The 21,454-nt window shown below is 36.7% G+C and overlaps 1 protein-coding gene across 12 annotated transcripts in view; it reads right to left on the bottom strand.

Moving 5' to 3' along the window:
* Fbxw11 (F-box and WD repeat domain containing 11) overlaps positions 1–21,454 on the bottom strand; it is a 135,908-nt gene that overhangs the window by 51,408 nt on the left and 63,046 nt on the right. For 4 of the 12 annotated variants that reach the window (XM_087194840.1, XM_087194846.1, XM_087194838.1 and 1 more), the window contains 2 exons: positions 2,835–2,927; positions 1,474–1,536 (listed from right to left, as the gene is read on the bottom strand). The exons of 4 other annotated variants lie outside the window; for them this stretch is intronic. In XM_087194840.1, coding sequence (XP_087050966.1) covers positions 1,474–1,536; positions 2,835–2,927 — 156 coding nt within the window. The remainder of the gene's footprint in view (positions 1–1,473; positions 1,537–2,834; positions 2,928–21,454) is intronic. 4 more of the 12 variants (XM_087194843.1, XM_087194845.1, XM_087194844.1 and 1 more) reach the window with 1 other exon arrangement.

The following is a 21,454-nucleotide window of genomic DNA, read 5'->3' as shown; positions in this document are numbered from 1 at the left end:
TAATAATTTGTGAAGAGAGCAAACCAAGACAACGTGAAGGATAAGCCCCACATGGTGGCACACGTCTATCACCACACAACTTGGGAAGCTGAAGAAGGAGGATCATGAGTTCAAGGCCAGCATGGGCTACACAGTGAGTTCAAGACCAGCCTGGGGTACGTAGTGAGACCCTGTCTTTAAGAAGAAGAAAAAACTAAAGGATATACATTTAAATGCCAAAAATGCCTAATCTTGAAAAAGGAAATGTTTATGTTCTCTTCCCTTTTAGTCCCAATTTTTTGATAGTTCGCTAGGATAACTTTCCATAACTGGTTAAATATAATGATAGTAATAACTATAGTGGCATTTATGTATTGCTATATAATTTATAGTGTTTTCATACCATTATCCCATTCAATCAGCAAAAGGATTATTTCATTTACAGAAGGATTCCTAACCACCTCCCTAGAGAATTTTGTACCATTAACTAGCTGACTGGAAGACTGAAGAAAGAAAAACTGACAGCTAAAGTATTAAGAACCACTGTGAATCAAAAAAAATCAATACTAAGTGAAGAGAATTCTACTGCAAAATAATAAACATGAGAGTACAGAATTGGGTTCGCATACAATGTTCAATGAAGGAAATACTCTATTTCCAACCAGCTACTCAGCCCAGCAAAATCTTCCTAGTATTGTTTTGATTTGTTTCATTTCATCTTGTTTGTTGGGTACATGCTATTCTTGCTAACTAATCTCCTTTCTAATTTCAAATCAAATGATATTCATTACTTTCTATAATTTTGTATTATTCTCTAAAGATTTAGGTATGTTTTACCTTTAATCATGTCCTCATGAAGGGGAAATAATGTATACCATAATCGTTGTGAAAACATCAAACCATGAAACTTTATATGCTGTTCCCATCCCACCTCACCCCTCAAAAAACCTGAGATTGGGAGAGAAACTGGCAAGCTATAATACAGCCAAGAGAGGAGACTGAGATTAACAGGAAAAGGCAAAGCAATAGAAAATGGGAGAAAATGGTGCGAGTAGGGAATGAATGGAGGAAAAAAATCATAAATGCATATGGTGTGTGGCTTGGTGCACCACTTTGGTGATCAAAGACGACACCATTCTCCATGTTTGGCCACAGACAGATAGAATATTTTAGGCTACAGCCACCTCAGAGTTTTTGTGAAAACTCCAAAATTCTTTATTTGTAACACCAATTCCCTAAGGAAAAGATAATAAACTATGGTAGTTTCTGAAACTAGGGAAACTGCACAAAAGAAAACTTTTAAAAGCTTGGCTCTTGGGCCCAGGGATTTAGTTCAGTGGTTCTACCGTCTGCCTCGCAAGTGCAAGGTCTTGAATTTGATCCCCAGTAACCCCCCACCCTAAAAAAAAAAACTTGGCTCTTGATTTCATCAAGGGCATTAAGTGAGGGAGCATCTTATCTACAGTAATTTAATTGCTATCTTATTATTCCTACCTGCCAAAGAGTATTTTTCTTTGGGGACTCATCTTCATTTTGATCTTCCATAACTGAAGTGTTCTAAGGGGGGAAAAACAGGTTATTTGAATTATGCCGATTTTTGCAAATGCTAAATTACTACAAGACATAATTTTGAAAACCCAAACTACAGTGTATCAACACAACCCCAGGAACTCTTTGGCTGTGGCTAACGTGCCATTTGGGTCAAGAGAACTATGCTCATCTTTCACATATCAATAGTTAGTGGCCAGACAAAAGTAAGCATAAAGTCTTCATTTATGAAGGTTGGCCAGGCTTAGAAAACAGGCTAAGTTATGGGAGTAGGGCTGCAGCTCTACCTCAATCATCACTGTTATTTACTTGCGGCAAGAAACCCCAGACATCCACAAAGTTCCCAACGATTGCACAAAACATTCTCTAGAATGTCTGCTATTTAGTAATTCAACCCAACAATCAGTAATTATAAGTGGCAAAGCCTTGGAAGTACCCCTGCCTTTCTCCTTCTCCCGCCTTGATAGCCTTGTTTTTTGAGAATGGCTTTGGAATCTCCCCTCACAAGCATGGTGGGTGCCTCAACCTTTCCCCTGGAGACAAGGATGCTGTTAGCCACTAACAACCTGGCTTGCTTTGGGAATGCATTCTCTTTTGATTTTTGTGTTTACTGCACAGAGAGGCACTGTGTAATTATTCTTTATAGTGACCTACTCGCTCAATAGACGCCCATTAGCTGGAGATTATACATGATTGGATTTTCCCTTTTGAAGCTCCTACCTAATGGCTAAAGGGAAACTTAATGAGAAGGGGAAGTGGGAGAGTTGTGCTTCAGAAGGACTAGCAGCTCATTCATGGAGAACAGTCTCTCTAAAATTCCTTTCCAAAGCTAAAATTCTAAGACTGGGGCACAAAATTTAAACTACATTTGTTCCATAGCATTATTCAAAAAAAAGATACTACAGATCTATTTAAGTTATCAAAGCTTACAAGATCCTGTTTACTGCCTGTATGAAATAAGCCTATCTTGCAAATTTTCCCTTTTATGTTCTTCAAGTCCTAAAATGTTTGGGCCCATACAGTACTTCCAGACAATCCATTTGAAAATACCAAATGTAAGTAATGACAGAAGAGTCATCACTGAGCACTAGTCACTCGATGGAGTGTGAGGTAGTTGGAAAGCCAAAAGCTTTAAAACCAAAGAGAACAGCTTAGAGTCCTGATTTAGTCACCCATTCAATGTGTGTGTGGGAGCCTGAACAAGTTACTTTACTGATGGAACAAATATAAACCACACAGAGTTGTGGGGATTGAGACTACCAGCCCTGTGATTAGTGCTTGGTGAATATTCAAAAAGTACTACTTGCCCTCGGCTTTGAAGATGCCGCTTCCCTCCATGTGTTATCTTCTCCTACTTCTCTAACTTCAGAAGCTTTCACAGAATGGCTCCAGATGGCTGCCTACAGGGAAAACCCATTAAACCCTGGATGCCAAGTTTGCAATGGGAAGTGGGCAGGAGGAGGGCTCTGGATGCAAAAACCAACCATGATTTAAAGAAAAAGACAGTACACCCTAGGCCTGAAACAGCTAGAGTGGGGGTAGCAATAAATAATCCTGAAAGGAAAGATGGAATAGAGAAGAAGGAAACAAGGTTTATATGTAATTTTCCTTCTACTGTTATTTTCAAGGAACCTGGGGATGAATAAAGCTACCAGGTTTGCTTAGCCGAACAAACAAGGTGCAAGCAGGAGACTCAGTAGCCATCCCCTGAGCTTGGTATTGCAAGGCCGCCTTGAATATCACAATGTCTAAGAGTGACAAGGAGAAAGAAATCTGCCTGGAAACATGAAAGAATGAGCATGTAAAGGGATGGGGAAGGAATTCAGTGGAAGAAAGATTGGCAGAAAAGAAAGAAAGATTGGCAGTAGGCCCCGTGTCTCTTGCTTCCAACTACCTCAGAGAAAATGTGTAAAGCTAAAAACTTAGAATACATTCTCCTAAGGTTTGATTTTTTTTAACAGATATAGATTTACTATTTAATAAAATTGTATTTAATAAAACCTTGTGTAGACTAAAATAGTGGCCCCATTCTACACATTTTTTTCAACTTCTCTTATAAAGGCACCAAGAGGTAAATGCTCTCAGGCTACCTGATCAGAGGATCATCTTCAAAGAGTATTCCAGGGGCACAAGAGATGATGCTCACAGAAAAAATGGGTCTCAGGGAGGGGCTAACTACATTTGAGAAATGCTGCACCTGTCTGTCTCTGTCTCTCTCCCTCTCCCTCTCCCTCCCTTCCCTCTCTCTCCTCTCTTTCTCTCTCTAGTTACAATTCATTCCATTAATATATTAAAGGCTCTGAAATGCACTACATTCACACATCATGCTAAATTAGTTTAATCCCACTTCCCAAGTTTGTTGGACATGACATCCCCTTTTTATAAGTAGTATCTATTTATAATAGTTCAGCATATACTGGCAAACAGCGGGCTGTAACAACACAAGCAATAATTCCTTCCTCCTACTTCACCAAATATTGTACCCTGGGAGACAAAGGGTATACCCACTTTGGAAAACCCAATACAGACCTCTCCTGTTTCTCATCACCTTTCTCAGCCTGTTATACGAGGCTGTGGGGATAAGTGGTGATGGTAAGAATGGAAAGACCTCTTATGAGAGCCATATACACACATACACATTTAACTTTGACTTTTATTCTTTACAACCAAAAGACAAAATGACACAAATTAAAGGGTTAAGTAGGAAAAAACCAATGAGCCTCCCAAGGGATAAAAAGGTAGTTTCCCACATCCAAATTCCCAGGTGAAACCATGAGGTTAGCCAACCTGAAAGGTGAAATCCTCTTTAAAGACTCCAACACTTCTGAGAAAGGAAAGTCCTTTGACATACCCACCTACCTTATTCAAACCCCACCCTGCTCAGTCATCATTTCGTGCCTCCTACATCTACCAAGGAGAATTACATTTCAATAAATAAAAATTCAAATACCCCACTTTGATCTTACTAGAGCAGGTCAGCCTTGGCAGTACTGACATTTTTGGATAAGTAATTCTCTGTTGTGGGGACTGCCCTGTGCATTACAGGATTCTGGCAGCATTCTTGGCCTCTAACTGCTATCATCACCCACAATGTGACAATCAAAATTGTCTCCATATTACCAATTGTCCCATGGGAGCAAAATCATCCCATCTACTTGAGACTGATGTATTTTTATACTGCCTATCTATCTACCTATCAATTTATTTATTTATAGTGCCAGGGATTTGAACCAGGGCTTTGTACATGCTAGGCAAGTTCTCCACTACTGAGCAGAATCCCAGCCCCATCCCATCCACCTGAAAACCAGTGCTGTAGAAGAGTGGACTCCAAACTTGTCCCTGTGGGAAAACACAGAAAAAGACTGGCATCTTATGCCTGGCCATTTGTTTTCTCTTTGGGCTTCTTTGCTTAACCCGTATGACAGTATGTATGTGCTATTTTTTACATATAGCTTGATTGTACTATGGCCAAATAACTGATGGACTACATAGCAACATATCTAAATTTAGAGGTAAGTCCTACTTGCCATTAAATTCAAACTTGGCAAACCTTAATAATAGGGTTCTTTACAGGACTATGGATCTGGGGGTGTGAACAAGGGCTGTAATATGCAAATATAGCTGCCCATGGAATGGATGGAGCCTAAGCACATGTTACAGTTTTTTGTAATTATTTGGGTAATTTTGATGTATGTCTCTGCTCAAAAATCACTGCAATGGGGCTGGAGATTTAGCTCAGTGGCACTGCGCTTGCCTAGCAAGAGCAAAATTCTGAGTTCAATCCCTGGTACCAAAAAAAAAAATCACTGCTATGGCAAAATGATTTGGCTGTCCCAATATGTGACACTTCAGAACTACTAAATACCACTAGAATCTATTACCCATTGCTGGATCTTTTGCAACTAATACTTATAAAACCAGCCAATTACTGTATATTAAAAGTATGATCAACTATATACCTTGCCTAATAGTTCCAGAGAGGGACAGAAATAATAATAATAATAACTACTATTTAATAACTCCCTATGATAGCCAGGCATTAAAACTTAAAAACTTTACATAGATTCTCTCTAATCCTTACAATGAACCTGCAAGACAGTATACATTTCCTGTTTCAGACAGGGTCATGGCTCAGAAATATAATCAGTTTGCCTGGGGTTATGCATCAAGTAAGTGCCAGTACTCAAAGCTGGACTCTGCCTGCCCATATCTCACTGCCTTCTTAGTAAAATAAAATGTCATTTTAAAAATATGCTGCTATTTTTTAAAGTAACCGAAACACATGCAGAATAGTTTTTGACAGTTTATAAACAGGTCAGCGAAGTAACTTTCCTTTTTCTCTGTGCACTTTCATTAACACTGTACTTTCCTACAGTAAAACGTCTCCGGTGCTTTCAATTGCTGGTTGTGGTCCATCAATCAATTTCATGGGTTGCAACTAGCGCTTTTTAATAAAACAAAGTAGAATCTGGCATTCCCCTGCCCATAAAAGTAACAATAACAAATTCACACAAAAACTCTAAAAAGGATGAGGGGGATGGTTTCAAAGTAAAAGGAAAGCAAAAGCTATTACATTACGAGAACAATATTCAAGGCAAACTGCTGAATAATAAAGATTTTTTAAAATTTCTAAAAAGCAGGGCTGGGATTCAGTGGCACCACACCTGCCTAGTAAACACAAGGTCCTGAGTTCGATCCCCGATACACCCCCCCAAAAAAAAATTCTAAAAAGCAAAATTTATAGAGGATAAAATGTACTTTCTATACACTTGAATAAAATTCCATAAAGTACACCAAAATTATTGAAATTTTAAAAATATTTTTAAACATTTGATAGAAAACTAAAAAATAGAGGAAAGAAAGGGCAAAGAAAAGAAGTTTGAATTTACTAGATGTATCTCAAACTTTTTATTCTACAAGATTACACAGTAGTTGTTCCCAATGCACTCACTTTTTTTTTCAGTTTCAGTTAGAACCATGTTTTGAAAACAGTTAAGCAGAGAATTTCAGAGACCATTCACATAATTTTTATTAGTGTATTGTTATAACTGTTCTCTTTTATTACTGTTAATCTCTTGTCTAATTTATAAGTTAAACTTTAGCATGGGTGTGTATGTACAGGGAAAAACAAAGTATACAAAAGGTTTGATCTATCCTTGGTTTTAGGCATTACTGCAATTCTTAGAACTTATCCTCCCAAAAGATAAGGCACACTAAAATGCTTTATTTTCCATTTTCCATAGAATATTTTTTAAAAGTGATCCTAAGCCACAGAAGAAATCCCAAACCTAGTTAGTAATCAAGAAGAGATTATTATGTTTAAGATTAAACCAAGTAGAAAAATCTAAATCTATTCTGTCAATTACTACTTGCTATAAATTCCAAAGATAATGATACAGAGAACAATGACTGGAAAAGCAAGCAAATGCTTCTGTCTAGTTATTGTTAACTACATCTAGTTCCCTAAAACCAGAATCTTACCAACACATTGCTGGGAAATAAGAATATGGGAAAGCTGGAAACATTTATTTTGAAAATGGAGAGACAAATTTATCCAACTAGCAGTGCCTATTTCTCATACTAGCCAAGCAACTCAGAAAGAAAAAAGTCATGTGTAAATGTATGCATACACAGGTACCCTGACCATCACTGACCATGGCCTGATGGAAACTTTTTCTAACCTAAACATGCTAAAATGTAAGGACACACTAGTTGTTTTCTTTCTAGAATATAACAAAAATATAAATTACTAATACATTTTAAATCTATTGAAGATTTGGTTGAAATTGCTGCTCCCAATTTTTATAATGCACTAAATTTTCTTCTAAATAATCTAAACTATAATTCCACTCAAATTTCTAAAAAGTATTTTTTTACTGGTACTCTATGCCAAGAGATGGTACTAAACATATATGTTAGAATAAATACAGGAGGATGTTTTTCTTTCCTTCATCACCATTAAAATGAGGAATATTATATACAAATTGACTTGGGATGGGGGTTTCTACATAGTTCAGGCTGGCCTCAGCCTCCCAGGTGCTAGGATTACAGGTATGTACCACCATGTCTAGCCCCCACATTTTCCTTAAAAGCTACAATAATTAAAACAGTATGGTCCCAAGAAAGAGACTATAAATTCCAGAAACAGATTCATTTATACGTATGAATTTGTGCATGATAAAGTTTGAACTTCAAATTAATGGGAAAGGGATAATTCAATAAAGTAAATATTAAAAATGAAGCTAAATGCTACTTGATATCACATATCAAAATATACTACAGATAAAAAGAAATGTGGAAAAATAAAACCACTAAAAACAAGTACAAAATTCATCAAATCGAAGAAAGGATAAGCATGATAGCAAACATCAAAATAGACTTAGATTTGACTAGATAAAAAAATTTAAACTTCAGAATATTCAAAATCAGCCAAGTTTTAAAGACAAATACATTAGGATAAATTTTGGGGCAATAAATAACTTACTTATACAGGTATCTTGTGAATCAGTTAGAAAACCAAAATTAACATCTTTTATAGGCAAATAAGTAAAAAATACAGCTATTTCATAAAAGGAATCTAAGTGGCCACTGATAATAAAAACCTAAAATAACAGAAGATGTAATTTTTCACCTATCCAATTAGCACCTTTTAAAATTTATTTTATAGAAATTGAGCTAGTAAGATTATAAATTTTTGGAGAATATTTACTAACATATACCTCCAAAGAGTAGTACATAACAGTGGACATAATGTAAATTATAGCAATTTATCTTTAAAAAGTATAGACCTATACAAAATTGTAGCCACAACATTTTGGACACAAAGAAACAATATAAAAGTCCAATGACACAGTTTCCTCTAAAAAGAAAATACATGGAGCACAGAGGGCTTTTAGGGTTATAAAACCATAAGCATATGTAAGAATAGAGATTATAACAAATACAACATATCTCTATCTTTCTCTCAATTCTGTGTGAATTCAACTGCTCTTAAAAATAACAGACTCTGTAAAATAAGTAAGTAAAAATATGGTATACATATGGAATTGAATCCAGGGCCTCCACTGATCTTTACCCCCAGACCCAACTTTAATTCTTTTATAAAACCATTTTTAATTTTGAAGTATAATATAATGAAGAGCAAAACTCTCAAGTGTTAACTAGTACTAAGATTAACACAAATAATATTACCAGGGTCCCAAATGCTTCCCTCCTCTTATCTCCAGTAATTAACCCCTCAAAGGTAATCATAATTTTTTAAGTATCACCATAGATTCATTTTGCTTGTTTAACTATGGTAAATAAAATTAACATGAAATCTACCCCTCTCTTTAACTGATTTCTGAGTGTAGAATACATTAGTGTTGTCTACAATACTGCTGTAGGCAGAATGTTGTAGAGCAGACCTCTAGAACTTAATCATCTTTTATAAATGAAATTTTACACCTGATGATTAGTAGCATCCCTTTGCCACTCTCAGCCCCTGTAACTGTCATCTATTCTTTGTTTTTATGAGCCTAACTACCTTAGACACCTGTTTATATGAGTGGAATCACGCAGTACTTTTTGTTCTGTGACTTAGCATAATGTACTCAAGGATCATCATACTGTTGCATAGTACAGCTACATCCCAAGCTCTTTTGAACTTTTTTTATTTTCAGACAAAGTTCACTTAAGTTGCCCAGGCTGGGCTCAAACTTGTGATCCTCCTGCTTCAGTGTCCCAGAGCGCTGGGATTACAGGCATGTGCCACCACGCTCAGCTTCCACGTGGTTTTTCATAGTTGCTGCACCATTTTACATTCCCACCAACAACTTCCAAGGGTTTCAATTTCTCTATAACTTGGCCAACACTTGGTCTTATTTTTACAATAATAACAGTCACTGTAACCGGAGTGAGGTATATCTTGTTGTTTTGATTTGCTTTCCCTGACAGTGATGTCACTCTGCCTGCTTTTGGGCTTTGTAGAATGCACTCATACTGTACAATCTCTTTTGAGTCTGGGCTTCTTTTGCTTAACACATCTTTGAGATTCTTAAGTACAGCTATATAGTTCATTATCTTCCATTTCTGTATACTATTTCAAAATATATTTCTTGTTGGGAATATAACCCAGTGGTAGAGCACCTATCAAGCAAGCCTGAAGCCCTGGGTTCCATCTCAGCAAAACACACACACACACAAACACACACACACACACACACACACACACACACACACACCATTCTACTGCCTCTTTGTCTGTCTGTGTGTACTTTGATTTGTTTCCCATGGTACTGGGGACTGAACCCAGAACCTTCACAGTGAGCTGTACCCCAGCCCTATTTTTTGAGGTAGGGTCTCACTAAGTTGCCCCAGGTGGGCTCACATGTACACTCCTCCTGCCTCAGCCTCCCAGAGTGCTGGGATTACAGGCATGCGCTAATGAACACGAACATGTAAGTCACTTCCACTTTGAGCATTTAAAAATAATTCTTCCATGCCTCTTGGTTTGTGCAATTCTGTCAGGTCTATTCACAAGTGGAGCTGGGGATTTAACTCAGTGGTTTCACCACCTGCTGTGCAAGCACAAGGACCCGAGTTTGATCCCCAGTACCAAAAAAATGGTGATATTTACAAGTGGAACTACTAGATCAAAAGAGTACACATTGACACTTTGCCAAAGAAATTTTACTCTATAATCACTCCCACCAGGAGTGTCCATGAATTTCAGCTGCTATTTACCAGCTATGAGTTTTAATGTACTATTTTATTGTTCTCTAACTCTATATTTAGTTTGTTTTACTGTTTTTTAAATTCTGTACGAGTTTTATTTATTTTATTGTTCTTTAATTCTAACATTCTGCTTGGTATACAGCAGTATTGCTCTGTGGCTTTAATCTGCACATTCCTGATGACAAATGATGTCAAGTACCTTTTATTAACTTTAATCATTTATACATCAAATTCTTAAACAATCTGTAATCTTTTATTAACTAATTCTTAACTAGCTTTTAAAACTGATTGAGAGAATGGTCCAAGGGAACAAAGGTAAGGGATGAAGAGGAAGGGAAGGAGAAATAAGTAGAATAAAGATAGGCCATGTACCTAATGACCATAATTCAACAAGAATGGAAAAATGGTGCCGCCCATGGTGGCTCAAGCCTGTAATCCCAGCACTCAGAAGGCTGAGGCAGGAGGACTGCCACAAGTTTGAGGCCAGCCTGGACTACATAGTGAGTTCAAGGCCACCCTGAGCTACATAGTGAGACCCTGACGCAAAACAAAACAAAAAAAAGAACGAAAAATGGGAAAGGGAGACTGGAGGGAGGGAGGGGAAGGGAAGGGGAAAGGGATTTAAAAAATGGAATAAGCAGTAGTATGCACATGTAACCATTCCCAAGATGATCCTAAACTGCAGGTACTGCAAACATGTACTAATAAAATCAAATTTTTTTTTAAAACTTAGAAATTCTTTTATATTCTAGAATGCTGTTCTTTTTGAAATATATTTATTTCAAAGGTCTTCTTACAACCTATGGCTTAACTTTTCATTCCCTTAGTGGTATTTTTGGATAAACAGAAGTGACTGGTTTTTTGTTTTTGTTTTGTTTGTTGAGGTTCTGATAGTTGAACCCAGCGCCTCCACATGCTATACAATATATCCCCTGCCCTCTATTATTTTGAGACAGAGTCTCACTAAATTACCCAGGCTGGCCTTAAAGTGATTCTGCCTCAGCATCCAGAGTAGCTGGGATTATAGACATGAGCCATCACACATGGCCAGAAATAATTAATTTTAGTGAAGTTTATCAAATGTTTCCTGTATTATTTGTGCTGTGTTGTGCTCAAGAAATTTGATCATAAAGTTATTCTCCCACACAGTACCCTAAAGATTTTATTGTACTTTGCCCAGTGTGGTGGCATGTGCCTGTAGTCCCAGAACTTGGGAGACTGAGGCAGGAGGATCACTACGAGCTTGAGGCCAGCCTAGGCTACATAGTGAGTTCAAGGCCAGCCTAAACTACATACCAAGACCCTGTCTCAAAAAAAAAAAAAAAGATTTTATTGTACTTTGTACATTTGCATCTAAAATTCCTCTATATTGATTTTGCATTTACATCTAAAATTCCTCTATATTGATTTTGTTTGTAAAGTAGGAGTCAGGATTCATATTTTTAAATTTAAAATTCATGTTTTTAAACTTGGAGGTTGTAGTCTATTATAGTTCACAATATCAATTTAAGGGATTTACCAGAGAGAGAGAGAGAGAGAGAGAGAGAGAGAGAGAGAGAGAGAGAGAGGAATAAAACCCACCATGTCCCCTAATTCATCAATTCTAATATGCATTGTAATGTTTTTGAAGTAGATGTTTCTTATAATCAATGAGATCTTACAATTAAAAATTGCTATTTTTTCTGAATCAATACATATATGTGACATATATGCATAAAAGTAAATTACAAACATAAATACATATGCTTGTCTAAATGTAAAGTTTATTTCTTACACTGGAAACACCTGAAAAGCCCTGGTTAATCTATTAGAATATAATGAATCCCACAGCGCAAAAGTTACTGCCTTTTCAGTTTTCTTTCAGTTCTTCTATCAAAAGATATTTTCACATCCCTCTAGTACTTCCAATTGTCTATTTTTAACACAGGGCTTCACACTTTGATGACAGCTTTAAAAGCAAAACTTACAGAACTTTTTATATTATTAAAGGAAGCTGAGGGCCAGGGATTTAGCTCAGTGGTTTCGCCGCCTGCTGCGCAAGCGCAAGGACCCGAGTTCGATCCCCAGTACCAAAAGAAAAGAAAAGAATCTGGGATGGGGACGGGGAGTCCCTTAAAGACAGTTAATAGAAAAATGGCCCAAAGACACTTGGTCATGAAGAATGGCACCACAGAGGGAGTCTCTGTGAAAGATGTTCGGGTTGGCCATTCCCCGCACAAATCTTGAGCCCTGCCAATTAAAACTTCTGTGACGGGGTAATTTGCTGAACTGTTCTCTTGGGTTCTGTTTTCTCTTTTTATAAAATAGGAATGATCCTGCTATGTTGCAGGAGTAGAAATAACATGTGCAAAGCACCTATAAAATAACATTGCTTAGAGGGGAAAATAATTTTAACAACAGAAAAAAACATTCTCAATCTGGGAATGGTGGCGCATCCCTGTGATCGCATTTGGGAGGCTGGAGCAAGAGGACTGCTGTAAGTTCAAGGCCAGCCTGAACTAGAGTGAGACCTTGTCTCAAAAAAGGAAAAAAATATTTCATTCCTCTGCTTCTATTATAAGTCATCTTAAAAGGAATATGAAAGCATGTATCACTGATAGCAGCCAAAGCTACAAAAACACCATAACACATCACAATCATTTCTTGCATTATTGTGCTTAAGTATATCTTGGCAGATTAGTCTAAGATTCAAATATAAAAACTTACCCCAAGAACTTAATTATACTGAATTATATTTATGATAACAGTAGCTACCACTTATCAAGTACCTGGTAAGTTATATCATTTAATAAAAACTAGGAGCTGGATGAGGTGGCGCACACCTGAAATCCCAGCACTTGGGAGGCTGAGGCAAGAGGACTGCCACAAATTCAAGACCAGCCTGGGCTAAATAGTGAGTTCAAAGCCAGCCTGATCTACAAACCAAAACCCATCTTTAAAAGAAAACAAAACAAAACAAAACCTGGGAAAATAAATCTACCAAAAGCTTAAACAGTAAGAGATGATGAATTCAACAGTACCAAAAAAATCTCAATAGTGTCCCCAACAAAAAATTGAGCTGAGGGCCTGGGATTTAGCTCAGTGGCGCCACCCCTGCCTCACAAGCACAAGGTCCTGAGTTTGATCTCTGGTACCAAAAAAAAAAAAATTGAGCTGATTTTAAAGTTCATGTGGAAATAATAAAAAGGCTAAGAAGATGGAGGGAATGAAGAACTAGAGAATTTACACTATGAGATAAAAAGGACTATTATATAGCTACAGTCACTATACAGTTATACTGACATAATTGCAGACAAATTGATCAACAGAAAAGAATATCATGCAAACACAGATATACATAATTTCACCTAAACAGTGGGGAAAAAACAGGTCTTTTCAATAAAAGACTGTATCGACTGAATATTCTTAACATTTTATGTTCTTTCTCTCCCTCTCTCTCCCTATATATCACATCACATAGTACATTCCAGTTAGATTAGAAATCTAAATGGAAATGGTAATATATAAAACTATTAGAAGAAACATTAAGCCATTTTCATGACCTTGGACTGGGCAAAGTTTTCTTAAATAGTACACAAATACTAACCTTTAAGATAAATTTGATAATTTGGATTAAATTAAAACAATTTATATTCACTGAAAGCACTAATAAGGGAAGGAGTGAAAAGGTAACCTACATTATTAGGGCCATAAAAATGTCCTAAAATTGGTACATGATGATGGGTCATCATTGCACTGCATACATAAAACTGATTAACTTTACAATATGCAAAGTAGGTCTCAATTTCTTTAAAATAATTAAATTTAAAACAAAAAAGAAAGTACAAGTTAAGGAAAATTCAATCACACAAAAGTCAATTTTTTTTTTGGTAGTGGGGATCAAACTCAGGACCTTGCGCTTTCAAGGCAGGTGGCAGCACCCTGAGCTAAATCCCTGGCCTTAAAAGTCAATTTTTTTTAAATGGACAAAAGACTTACACAGTAAGTCCCCAACTTACAAACAAGTTCCCTTCCAGGAGAACGTCTGTAAGTCGGATTCATTTGTAAGTCCAATACAGTGAGTCTTACACACCTTTGACACACATACACAATAAAGCATAAAAAAACTTCACATGTTCCACAATCTTGTCCTTGTTCTTTAGAACTGTGCCAATAGTTGAACAACTCATAAGAACAACTGATGTATACCATCTTTTCGCCTCGGTCCAATCTCTCAATTATTTTTACTTTAGATTCCATGGCTATTGCTTTGAGCTTCCTAGCAGTCCCCTCCACAACACCACTACTTTTCCTCTTGCTTCCAGACATCCTGGGCTCTGACTGAGCACTGTACTATACACACTACTGCACTGTGCAGTAAGCACACAGCAGCACAACTGTGACAATGTCCAGCAGACACGAGCAACTTGTGCGATCTGTTTGCATCTACAAATGTTCATTATGCGAGGTCCATTCTTATCTGTGAAAGTTCACAACTTGAAACAGAAGTCAACGTTTCTTTTTCTTCTCTATCCCCTTCTCCCATACTGGGGATTAAACCTACAGCCTTCACCCTGAGCTATATCTCAAGCTTATTATTTATTTTTATTTTAAGATATGGTCTTGCTAAGTTGCTCAGGCTAGGTTCAAGCTTGGGATCCTCCTCCATCAGTCACACAGTGCTGAGTCTAGATGTGCACCATTGCCCCCAACTTACAAATTTTTTAAAAAAGAAAAAAATCAACCAAAATAGTTCTACCCTGATCTAACCACTATACAATTTTGGTCAGAAATTGAAAGCTGCATACATATAGAAATGAAAATTGTTGAAACCATGCTCTTCAATAACTGCTTTTGCCATGTGTCAGGAACATTATTTCAAGCCACTATAGGCTCACATTTTCATTGTTACATTGTTACCTACAGTTTACTTTAAACTATAATTTGCTTTAACCAATACAGGTAGTAAAAGCATAAAACACAACGCTACAATGAACCTTCATGCCTACAATTACCTCTCGTCAGATTCTTAGACATCCAGAACATCCGACAGACTGTGCACATGTAAAAGGATGGCTGAACTGCTTGATTTCCTTTGACTGATGGTTTCTTTTCATCAGAACAGATATCATACTACAAGTTATTAAATCCAAAAGGTCAATTCACATTTCTCGTATTTCTTGACCTATGAATAAAGTTCAGTACTTCCTCCTTCCCGATAAACTTCATTCATTTGACTTTCTGGACTCCACATGAACCTAGTTCCCAGAGCTCTACTACAAGAAATGTTAAACAGTTGTTCAGAGGGAAAATGAAATCAGAAAGAAACATGAGTCTATGAAGGAATGAAAAAATAAATGAGAAAAAATACAAAGATAAGAGTGTATATATAAGGTTAATTTTAACTCAAAAGCACAAAGTATTCCTGAAATTAAAGACACATAATAAGACATTTCATGGCCACAGACTGCAAGACTTAAGATGTCAGAACTCCCCAATGCAACCCATGGATTTAAGTCAATCCCTATCAAAATCCTAAGTATTTTTCAGAGAAAGAAAAATATCCAGTCTAAAGAAAAATAAATAAATTTTTAAAAAAGACAAAATCTAACAATTTATATAAATCTTAGGGGACCCTGAATAACCAAAATACTGTAATCTAAAAAGAATAAAGGGTTTTAAAGAGCTCTGAAATCAACAATGATCTTAAAACTTACTACAAAGCTATAGTAAACAAACTGTGGTACTGGAATAACATTTAAAAATATTCAAAACTTACTCACGACTAAAAACTGTCAGCTAAATTCCCCAATATGACAAAGGTCATATTTCAAACAGGGCATCCACACGACTGTAACCCTAGCACTCAACAAGCTGAGGCAGGAGGATCACTGCGAGTTCCGGGCCAACCTGAACTACTTAGTGAGAAGGTGTCTCAAAAAACCAAAGAGAGTCCTGTTTCAAAAAGATCTGTATCAACTAAGCAGGCATGTTAGCAATAGCCTATAATCCCAGCACTGTAGGAGGCTGAGACGGGAGAATCACAAGTTCCAGCCCAGTCTGAGCAATTTATCGACTTCCTGTCTCAAAATAAAAATGGGTTGGGGATACAGCTCCATGTGAAGACCCTAGGTTCAATCCTCAGTCACACCTCCATCCCCCCCCAAAAAAACAGAAAGGAAAAGAAAGGTGAGGAACATTTTGAAAACTATATAACTAAAGAAAAAAGAAATGGTAAGGGAAGGATTTTAGTATCCTGCAAGAGAAAACAATTCCTAAAAACATTCAGGACCAGGTAAAGGTGTCACACACCTGTAATCCCAGCTACTCAGGAGACTGAGGCAGGACGATTCCAAGTTCCAGGCCAACCAGAGCGATTTAGTAAGACACTCTTCTCTCAAAAACAAAAATTTTTACAGAGCTGGAGATACAGCTCAATGGTAGAGTGCTTGCCTAGCACAAACAAGACCCTGCATTCAGTCCCCAATACTAAATAAATAAATAAATCTAAAGGATGCAAAGTTGTACTTCCCACAATCCGCTTTCCCCAAGCTACTCAGTAAAGAAACTGAGTCTTTTCTTTTCTTTGGGTTTTGTTTTTTTCTTTGAGGGGCTGGGGGGCATTGAAACAAGGTCTTGCTTTGTAGTTCAGACTGGTCTTGAACTCACTATGTAGCCCTGCCTGGCCTCAAACTCTTGGTAATCCTCCTGTCACAGCCTCCCAAGTGCTAGGTGAACTAGGAGCGTTACAAACTTAAACTACCTTGGGCCAGGGATGTAGCTCAGTGGTGCTGCTACCTGTCTCACAAGCGCAAGTCCAGAGTTCAATCCCTGGTACCAAAAACAAACTTAAACTACCTAAACTGTCAACACTTCCCAAAACTGTCATGATGTAAGCAATCTTCATCTAGGAAAAGAGGGAGAGGGACAGGACTGAAAATATACTACACATATTATTCTCAATACAAGACAGTCAAGAGAATAAAAAAATGAAAATTCAAGAGAATAAACATAACTGATAAGGTGGCTAACATCAACGAATGGATAATAAGGATATGGTTTTTTTATACAATGGAGTTACTACTCTGTCATAAAGAAGGATGCACTTCAGACATTTATAGCTAAATGGATGGACCCTGACACCATACTCCTAAGGGAAATAAACTGGACACACATGTTTAAATACCATATTGCTTCTCTGGTGTGAGAAACTGAAAGTGGAAATAAGGACTAAAATGTATAATAGACATTGGGAAATGGGAAGAAAATGTTCAAATGGGAAGGGGAACAAGGGAGGAGGGAGGGAGAAAGGAAGGAAGGAAAGGACAAGAAAAAAGTGAAAATAGAAGGAAAAAAATGGAAACAAAGCTTTTGTATCTAGGAAAGGGAGGAATGGGAAAAAAGGGAAAATAAAAATAAATAAATAGATAAGGTGGGAAAATCTTAGAAGTAGTTATCAAACTTTATACAGCCTGTTAAAAAAAGACTAAATCTGCTTTTCAAGCATAAACTAAAATCTTACAAAAACTGATTATATATTAGATCAGAAAGAAATAAACCCTATAAAGGAGAATGATTAGAAATGCTCTTTGGGGCTGGGGATTTAGCTCAGTGGTGCTGTGCCTGCCTTGCAAGCTCAAGGTCCGGCATTCCAACCGTGGTACTGGAAGAAAAAAAATTATCTCTGATCAAAAGATAATAAAATTAGAAATAATTCCCATAAGAAGAAATCTTGGGCTGGGGATGCAACTCAGTGGCACTGTGCCTGCCTGGCAAACATGAGGTCCTTGGTACAAAAAAAAAAAAAGAAGAAGAAATTTTCCTCTAAAATCAATAGTATGGAACAATTTGTGGTGCTTTTGACCTATAGCTCTTTGAAGTCTTGGTAGAAATCTCCTGTGAAATCATGTCGACCTGGTGCATTTCTGTGAATTAGTTCTTTGATAGATTCTCTATTCTTTTTTTATTTTTGTAACTTTTTGGAAAAGACAACTCAACTTAACAAAGGTGACATTTCTCCCCAAAATTTTTAAGTTTAACATTCTTCCAATAATCATATGGAGCTAAACAAATTGATAGTGAAGTTCAAATAGAAAAATAAATTTGTAACAAAACTCAGTTTTTAAAGACATGGAAAAAGAAAAGCTAGAAGAGGGGATTAGTCTTATCAGACATTAAAAGATATGATAAACCTCGCTAAATAAAAGTGAAGTACTTTATGGATCTGAATACACAATTAGCCCAGAGTAAGGGTCAGCAAGCTTTCTCTGACAGGATCCGACAGTAAATATTTTAACCTCTGTGTGCCTCTGTCTCTGTCACGACTCAACTCTGCTGCAGCATGAAAGCAACCTCAGACTACGTGCAAGCGAATGAGAGGTGCTGTGCTCCAGTATAACTTTAAACACTCAGGGCTGGATTTAGCATTCAAGTCATAGTTTGCTAAATTCTGGTCTAATAGAATAGAAAGTCCAGACACAGACCCAAGTACAGATGAAAATATAGCACAGTGGCATCTCAAACGACTGGGGAACGTTCAGTGAGTAGTGCTCAGACAACTGGTTAGCAATTTGAAGAGAAAAAAATTAAAATTAGATCCATACTTCACAGATAGATATATGTGAAAAGACTCCAAACAGATTAGGAATTTAAATTTAAAGAGTGAAACTAGAAGCACTGGAAGAAATTGTAAGTAAATTCTTTTAAAACTTAGCTATAGGAAAAGATTATTTAACTGATTGGAACTTCTGGCACAAGAAAATAATGGAAAAGGGCCAGGAATTTAGCTCAGTGGCACCGTGCCTGCCTCACAAGTGCAAGGTCGTGGGTTCTATCCCTGGTACAAAAAAAAGAAAGACAGACAGACAGACAGAAAAAAATAAAGAAAGAAAGAAAGAAGAAAGAAAGAAAGAAAGAAAGAAAGAAAGAAAGAAAGAAAGAAAGGAAGGAAGGAAGGAAGGAAGGAAGGAAGGAAGGAAGGAAGGAAGGAAGGAAGGAAGAGGCTGGGGATTTAACTCAGTGGTAAAGTGCTCACCTAGCAAGCATGAGGCCCTGAGTTCTGCACTCAGCACCAAAAACTTTAAAAAAAAACAAAAAAACATAAGGCAACAAGGACAGAGAATGATTTAGCTATATAAAAATTTTAAATTTTTGCATAGCATTTTTGAAATCATAAACCAAATCAAAATGACAAAGTGGAAAATGTCCACAATATATGTCACAAATATAAGGACTGATAACCCTAAAAACTTAAATTCGGTTAAAAAAAATTCCAATATAAAAATAGGGAAAAGACCTGAACTTATATTTTTAATGACTAAAACATGAGCCAGGCATGGTGGTGCACACTGGAAGGCTAACGCAGGAAGAACACAAAAAACCCAGCATGGGCAACTTAGTGGCTCAACAAAATCCTGACTCTAAATAAAAAATAAAAAAGGGCTAGAAATGTAGCTCAGTGTGAAAGCCATAGGTTCAATCCCCAGTGCCCACCTCAAAATAAAACCATGACCCATAAATACAAAAATATGTTAAGACTCATAATTAAAGAAATGAAAATTAAAGCTACCCATTTCTCATCTAACTTACTGGCAAATATTCAGAAGTATGACCACACATTCTATCAATAAGCCAGTGAGGAGACAGGCAGAACTCTCGACTACTTCTGGTAGAAAAGCACATGTGCACAACCCTTTCGGAGGAAATGTTGGCAATATTAACAAAAAGGAATTTTGTATGTCTTTTGATCTAGCAATCCTACTTCTAGGAATCTTCACTGAAGATATACTAATTCAGTAATAATATGAAAATATATATGCAAAAAATTATTCACAGGAGCACTGTCTGTAATTTCAAAAAGATGAAAACAACCTACATACATAAAGGACTAAATAAACTATAGCATATGAATGTAGTGGAGTATTACATGGCAGTTAAAACAAAAATAAGGGGCTTCTGCGGACAGATAGTAGTTTTCAGGACGTATTTCTGGGGGAAAAGTAAAATGCAAAAGAGTACAGACATACACACACACACACACACACACACACACACACACACACACACACTGAGAAGCAAAACCAAGAAAATATACATACAAACTGCTCATTAGTGCACAAAGAAACTCAAGCAGGGTAAGTCGGAAAAAATGAGATTATCCAGTGAAAACAGAATGGAAAGGACAGGGGAATGGGAGCAGCACAAAAAGGATGAGAAGTACATTTCTATAAGCATACTTTTCTGTTGTTTTTATTCTTTGAATTATGTTAAATGCTTTGTATACTCAAAAAATAAGATCAACAATGAATAGGAGAAGGGCCGGGGATTTAGCTCAGTGGTTTCGCAGCCTGCTGTGCAAGTGCAAGGACCTGAGTTCAATCCCCGGTATCAAAAAAACAATGAATAGGAAAGCAAAAAATGGACTATCAGAAAAAACAAATGACCATAAGTATATTTTAAATGAATAACAATTGCATTTAATACTGGGGCAAAAAAACTAACCTAGATGACTCAAACTCAGTAGTTGGGCTATATATACACAAACTAAAAATTTTTAATTGTAAGGAAATATTACGAACAGTTAACACATTTATTTTCCAGTAATATGAGTAAGAAGATTCTAAAGCTACTTACTATGAATCCTAGGAGTAAGCAAATGAATTAAGTATACCGTGGAGAATAGGAGGCAGGTTCCTCACTGTTAGAGAAAGGAGTTATAAATATGGAAAGGGTTACATTACAAGAGACTTGAATGAAATCTGTGGGACTGGAAAAGAACTGAACACTTCAGTATGAATTCATAGGACTTGTTAAATACAATGAAAAAGAGGGACATTTTAAGAGAGAGAAATGAACTTCCTAACATAATTGGCTAAGAGGACTTGGAGCTTCTTGAAGAAATGGCTGGTTCCAAGGTTGAGGATAGGAAAATATAAGATGAGCCTGAACATGTTGCAGCAGAATGTGAGAGGTGCTTAAACAATTTATGAGGACAGATCAAAAGGATACAAAAGCTGACCTAAACTAGGCACTGGCCAACTGAACAATCGACCATCAAAATGAGTAACAATAATAACAGGCTATAACCTACAGCTACAACAAGAAACAATCCTTACTGATATAATAAATAAAAAATTGAAATTCTGATGAAAATAGACATTTATATACTTTGAAAGTACCTCCCCACAAAATACTTAATTACAAAGGGGAAAAGATAGTTTACAGTGAGGAAGGC

The sequence above is a fragment of the Heterocephalus glaber genome, unplaced genomic scaffold, assembly GCF_053883595.1.
Source record: "Heterocephalus glaber isolate CG9 unplaced genomic scaffold, H.glaber_assembly_v1.0 deba00001606, whole genome shotgun sequence".
In the NCBI taxonomy this organism is placed as follows: Eukaryota; Metazoa; Chordata; class Mammalia; order Rodentia; family Bathyergidae; genus Heterocephalus; species Heterocephalus glaber.
The sequence above is the reverse complement of the archived record's forward strand: the minus strand, read 5'-3'. Positions and strand labels throughout refer to the sequence as shown.